Raw genomic sequence first — 6,595 nt, 5'->3', positions numbered from 1 at the left:
TATTTAAATTTAATAGATTTATTAGTTGAAGGATTTTTAAACCCATGTTTGAAAACTCAGAAACTGAGATGACCAATTTTAAATATAAGAGATCAAATATACCCGTTCTTGATAACTAAAGATCAAAAGGGTATTTTTCCCATGTTTTTTTGTGTTTCTCCTTACTTGAGTACACAAATCACAAGCTTTTTTTGTTTTGGTAAGTGTCACTCTCATCATTAGGCAAGTTTCACTTTCATTATTAGGCCGGATTGGACTAAAGGCACAAGTTCGCCTCATACGGAAGTCCCCATTTGGACATGATCAGAGCAACCCAACTTTCAATAACCAAGTCCATGAACCAATCACTATGTTGGGCTCATTGGATCAAAATTTGGATATTTGGGTCTAGTTTGGGTTGGACTCGGACTAAATGAATTAGCTCATTAATTATTTAATTATTTAAAATCATTTATGTATATTTTAAATTTTCTTAATGGAATACTAATAAAATTTACTAAATTTGTATTTTTATTAAATTTATTTATTATTATTTTCAATTAAAATATAGATAAATGTCAATTAATATTCCTGAACTTTAAGGTTGTATTAGTTTAAACCTTAAATTAATAGTTATATCAATTAAATCCTAAACTTTGAGGTAGGATCAATTTATAATGCTTATAAAACATCAAGAATAATATTAGAATTTATGAAAAAAATAAGGATTATTTTTAAATATGGAAAAATGAACCAAAATATTTATAAATATAATAAAATTTTACTATCTATCTGTGATAGACCACGACATAAAGCGAAACTATTACTATCTTTGTCTATCATGACAAATAGACATAGATAGTAGTATATCACTATCTATTGTAAATATTTCTAATAATTTTATTATTTAAAATAATTTCCCAAGGAATAAGAGTATATTTTAAAACACAACAAAATTCTGACATTTATTATAATTAAGCCTATATACAATTCTACTTATTATTATTATTATTTGGCAATATGATGAAGGAATCAATCCTCTAAGAACAAGCACTATGCCATGCTCATTTTCATTTATTATTATTTTTCTTAAAAAAAAAAAAAAGGCTATATATACACACACGTACCAAACTCACTCGGTCCGACAAAATCAAGTCCCCATCACAAAACCGTAGACCGTGTGAAATATGAGAGCAAATCCAATTTTTCTAATAGTAAAGAGAGGGTCCATTCTACAAAACTTGCTAATAGAACATTTTTTTACACTAGAATATTTGATCGACATGACAGCTCTATATATAGTTTCGTACAACATTTTCTAACAAATACACATACATACGCAACTTCCATCCAGTTTCAAGAAGATTTTTTATGGCCAAAAATTGGCATTGGTCGAATGTTAAAACGAGTAGCAAATGCAAGAAAGGAACAGGCTAATGATACGTAGATTTTGAACCAGATGGAAGAAAAAAAGGTAAAGTATGTAGATATGGATGTTAGGAGCATTACTGTGATGATTGAAACAAGGCAGTTCAATGTTGAGAGATCCCCTTCTGTTCCTTCATGGGGAAAATGGCCTTGAGAATGAAATTTCTCAAGTAATTGGTCCTTGTGGCGGAATGTGTTCATTAGCCAATTGGCAACTTCATTTTCTGTAGTTGGAATGTGGTGAAGGGGAATGCGTTGGATGTGTATATGAACTTCAGAAGGTTCCAATCCAAAGACATTGTCCAATAAAGAAGGGCATCGATGTTTATAGCCGATGGTCACATCGTAAACTACACAAAAGAAATGAACATCTTCAGATTTTCTACTTGTCAAACTACAGGCAAAGAGCTGCTATTTGTTAAGAATTCGACAATGTAAAATAAACAAAAAAAAAAAAAACGTAAACAGTAGAGAACCATCACAAAGATTTATACAATTCACTGTGTGCTAGCTACCTCCATCGGCAGAAGGAGAGAGTTTATTATTAGAGAGAAAATAGCAGATTGCAGATTTAAAAACGCCAGTAGGATTAGAGAGTTTATACGGCGCACTCTTCTAAACCCTTGAACCAAAATCGTAAATAGCATAAATAACATCAATATGAATAGAATACAACTTAGGAAATAACGCTATTACCTTATGGCCTAGCATCTGTTTTATTTTCATCCTTTGAAACTAGTGATGCAATCTCCAAGGACTATCACAACAGATCAATTCCCTTGGGATATCTAACTTTTAGAGTTCATGTTTGATTCGACCAATTCAATACTCTAAACTAGGGAAACGGATAGAAGAAACATTTTAAGCAGCAAAACAAGGATGTAGAGTACCTGCATCCAGACATTTCCTCAAATCATGTAAGCATGTACGGAAACCCTTTGTTTTGGGAAGCAAAACATTTTTTAATATGGGTAAGCCTTTCTCGGCTGCATACTTTTGACTCCGAATGCACTTCTGGTCACTACACAAAACAGAAAAGAGTGACATGAATCTTATTAGACAGTCTCAATCAGATTAAACAAGAAAAGTAAGGCTTGTATGACAGAACATGCTAAGCACAAATTACATATGTGACACATGCATTGTAGGTACCATTACGGCATTGCATATCAGAATTGTAGCTGAATGAACATTTAGGAGAATTCTACTTGGAATTGTTGATTATCTCAAAAGTATGCAAACAGCAGTGTCATTTTTTTCGAGAATGTAAGAGAAATGGAACTGGGATATATGAGTAATTACGTGAAATCAGTGCCTTCCGGGAAAAGGGCAAGCCAGAAAGGATCATAATAATCCTTGAAAGTTGAAAGCATTTGGTGCATTGTCAATTCATCAACCTCCCATTTCCTTTCCACAGAGATGAACTCTAATATGTGAAATGCCCAACCAAATACTGGTAGCTTCATCAAACTGCTCTTAAGTATATACTTTATGTATCCTAGTTGTCCTTTTCGTATTGCAAGATCCCACAGGTACATCCAATCAACTTCAGTTCTATGGTTTGCAATAAGCAAGACACGTTCCCTTGCAGGAACCACTTCTCCAGAAAAAATAACTTTTGTTTTGTTAATCTTCTCAAATAGAAAAGGCCACAGAGCTAACCAAGAACCAAAGAAGAAGGAAGTAGCTTTTCGGCTATAATGTATGCTGAATACTCGGACAAAAATGGCACTGATAAAACCATAATATACTAACATCATAAATGCTGTTAAAAGAAGCACCAGCAAGCATAATAGACCCCTGAACAGCTTAGCTGGAGTTAAGGTGTGATCCCTGGTTTCAACATCCTTAACTTCCATACCCTCTCAGAATCATTCACAGTATCCAGCACAAACGTATATCCCCTATCACCAGAGATGAGTGGGTCTCCTGATAAAGAAGGCAACACAGAATGATTAAAGACATGAAGGTATGTCTCATTGACTAAATTAATAATATGAAATGAACAACTTGCTTTTCATCAAGGTAGGGTGTCCAATGGAGCGCAGTTCTGGCTTGTGATAGTGATATAATCCTAACACAGAATCATTTAGCTGTAAATAAATTCCTCTAAAATGCTCTGTTATGAAACTAAACAATTACAGTATAATGGAAAGTGCATCTAAAAAATTACAAAAGATCATACAGTAACAGAAATTTACAAAAAGAAAGTAATAAATGCCGCATCAGTCAAGGAGCTAATGCCTGATGAATAACGATACAGAATGAAGTGCCATTGTCGATCCCACCAACCTCAAAGGAAAGGAAATTGCTCCCTTTCCTTGTGATATTCCTCTCAATTCACTTTTGGTGGGAGACAAGAAGCCTCCCATAGGAAAGAGAACAAAAAACACACAAGATTTCCTGATTCACTCTTTGATATTTCTCCTGGTAAAATAATTTGGTTTTCAATGTTTCTTTACTCCATTTGTCTTACGTAACTGTCCTTTCAAACTGAAGAAACTTGCTATATACATGGTTATTGGTTAGTAGAATGAAATTCAACTTTCCAGAAAACAATAAATCCAAAAAACTGGTGAAATAAATAATATCACTAACATTCCACATTTTCCATCGACTTCATTACTCCTGGTATTTGTCTTACACATCATCTCAGAGAAGAGCAACCCACAGTAAGAGAGAATTAAACAATTTGAAGCCAACATTCATCTGCTTAGTGCCTACACTGCTATGGCAACATTTTTATGGGACAAAACTAAAATCAATGAATCTGTTAATTTCTTGTATATTATTGATATATATGTTGTCAGGCTAACAAATAGAGATTCTGATCGCAACATATATGGTAACAGAATCCAATAGAATACCACCATTACATAGGTTTTGTATAAATTCGGTATAGTCGTATAGAAAAACAAATATAAAGGCAAATGAGCGACCAACAGCACGATCAAACATCTCACCTGCTAGTGCTCAGTAAGATATGAACTTCATCTTCCTCGATCGATCAATAGTCCAGAGACTACACTTCTTTACTACTAATAGCATCCAATAGGATCACAACGCTTAAATGCGAATCCAGAAATCTCGAATCACACACTTAGAACACAATGTGGATGATCGATGCAAATCATAACATGAAAACCACAGGATGAGAGCTTAATACAAACAAAATCAGATGCGGACAAAGAAAAAACAAAATAGTCCAAATCCGATTCACAACATAATAAAGAAAAACGCGAATGCATTGACAGCCTACTGAGATACAGAGAACTAGATTTTGTACGATATTCACGGCATTTTCTCGGTAACCAAACAGAGACTGGTGAAATGGAAAAGATGAAAATGGCGATAAAGAAAGTGGATTACCTCAAATGCATTGATAGACTCAGGATTTGACGATGAACTTCATAGCGAAGAACGAAGCGAAGAAATTTCTGGACTGACACAGTGTTCTAGATTCTTTCTTGGAGAGAAGATTTATTGATACTCCGGTACTCGCTGATTTCTCTCTCTGAGCGTTGGTTGTGTCAGGTTGATGTTGCGAATTTACGAAAAAGGACAGCGGAAAAGTTCGAAATTACGATCTTGCCACCCCCTTCTTATTGCTGTGACCTCGTTACGGGGACACGAATCTTCGGGGGGTGAAAATTGGAATTTTATTTTGATTGTTTTTTTAGTATTAAAGTTCAGTATGGTTTATTTTAATATTTTTTAAATTCTTGCTATATTATTTTTTAATCGATAATCCACTTGTCAAATTATTGTCTCTTATCTCTATTGTGTCTCACTTGAAATATGTTCATATTAATTTGCAACTATATGATATTAATTTGTTAGATCAAAATAAATGAGGACTAAAATTTACATAAATTTTAGGAAAATTTTTAAATATAGAAAAATAAGAAAAATTATTTTAAAAAAATAGTAAAATTTAATCATTTTAGATTTCTATCTGTTTCTATCAGTGATATATACTGATAAACTAATATTAGTCTCTATCAATAATAGATTTCTATCCATTTATATCACCGATAGACGCTTATAGAATTTTATCGATATTTTTTTTTTCTATTTCTGTAAATAGTTTAATATTTCTTCTATATGTGAAAATTTACATAAATTTTATTGATCAAAATAGAACAAAATTTAAAATTTAAGGTCTAAAACTGGCAAGTTGAAAATTTGTAAACAATGAAACCAATTTGAGAATTGAGGGACCATAATTGAGTTTAATTTTAAATAAAAAATAAAAAATAGATGCTTTAAATTTGGTGTAGACATAGACAAGAGAGGAAAAATAAAACACCAATAAGTGATAAAAGCATTTTTTGATATCCGTGAGTATCTGGATCAGCTTACGGGCACCTCGACTAATCTTACAGGTCCTGCCTGACCCTACAACATTTTTATGTCAAGAAAACTTGTAGAAAATTGATTCCTAGGTAGGTAACCACCATGAATTGGACCCTTCATCTCTTACCATTTATTGAGACCATGTCTCTTTTTTTACTACTAGGTCAATCCATGATGGTCAATAAGTGATCAAGTATAATATAAAGTTTAATGAACTCATCAATTTAAGCTTTTGGGTTAAGTGGTGATTTAATATGGTATTAAAAACAAAAGGCTATGTGAATTCAAATGTATGGTAATATATTTTTTTTTCTCTCCAAATAATATTAATTTCCATTCATTCAATTTCTTACAAATTTTGAAATTCATAAATGAGAAAGAGTGTTAAAGTATTAATAATATAATATAGAGCATATATTATTTATATAACCTAAAATAATCGACAAATCAACGTTTTTAAAAAGATTTGAGTGTTACAAACAAATGTTTTCCAGATGGAATTGGAAAGGGATAGATTATCACATGTTTTGCCTATATCTCAGTTTGATTAGGTTATTCTATGAGTTTAATATTCAATTTATGAGCAATCTTAGAAAACCCTTATTTAGGAGACAACAAAGTGGATCCTGAGATACGTTAAAAGTTCTGTTTTGAAGGTTTAATATTTGAAAAAGATATTGATATTGATGAATGCCTTATTAGCTATGTAGATTTAGATTATGCGACTAATATTGATAAATGACGTTCTTTGACAAGCTATTTGTTTACTTTATTTCACAATGTTGTTAGTTGGAAATCATGTTTGCAATATGTAGTATCTATTTCATTTATG

General features: G+C 32.1%; 1 protein-coding gene across 6 annotated transcripts; it reads right to left on the bottom strand.

The window, feature by feature from the left end:
• Positions 1-1,167: 1,167 nt before the first annotated feature.
• Positions 1,168-4,912, bottom strand: LPAT5 (lysophosphatidyl acyltransferase 5). Of its 6 annotated transcripts, none has more exons than XM_039031389.2 (6): positions 4,777-4,901; positions 4,371-4,506; positions 3,422-3,481; positions 2,710-3,336; positions 2,298-2,428; positions 1,168-1,757 (listed from the first exon to the last, which is right to left on the bottom strand). In XM_039031389.2, the coding sequence occupies exons 4-6, from the start codon at positions 3,264-3,266 to the stop codon at positions 1,336-1,338; spliced, it is 1,110 nt and encodes a 369-aa protein (XP_038887317.1). In that variant the 5' UTR covers positions 3,267-3,336; positions 3,422-3,481; positions 4,371-4,506; positions 4,777-4,901; the 3' UTR covers positions 1,168-1,335. The 6 variants fall into 6 exon arrangements, with proteins under 6 accessions (XP_038887317.1, XP_090169786.1, XP_038887316.1 ...); XM_090313660.1 differs by having other exon boundaries at positions 4,371-4,445; positions 4,777-4,791; XM_039031388.2 differs by lacking the exon at positions 3,422-3,481 and having other exon boundaries at positions 4,777-4,907.
• Positions 4,913-6,595: the final 1,683 nt, after the last annotated feature.

This window comes from Benincasa hispida, chromosome 5 (genome assembly GCF_027475165.1).
Source record: "Benincasa hispida cultivar pf3 chromosome 5, pf3_genome.v1.1, whole genome shotgun sequence".
Lineage (NCBI taxonomy): Eukaryota > Viridiplantae > Streptophyta > Magnoliopsida > Cucurbitales > Cucurbitaceae > Benincasa > Benincasa hispida.
The sequence above is the reverse complement of the archived record's forward strand: the minus strand, read 5'-3'. Positions and strand labels throughout refer to the sequence as shown.

Coding starts and splice junctions, on each gene's coding strand:
- LPAT5 (XM_039031387.2), bottom strand. CDS start 3,266: ATGGAAGTTAAGGATGTTGAAACCAGGGATCACACCTTAACTCCAGCT. Junction 2,429..2,709: donor CCGGAAGGCACTGATTTCAC/GTAATTACTCAT, acceptor TGTTTTGTGTAG/TGACCAGAAGTGCATTCGGA. Junction 1,758..2,297: donor GAGGAAATGTCTGGATGCAG/GTACTCTACATC, acceptor TCTTTTGTGTAG/TTTACGATGTGACCATCGGC.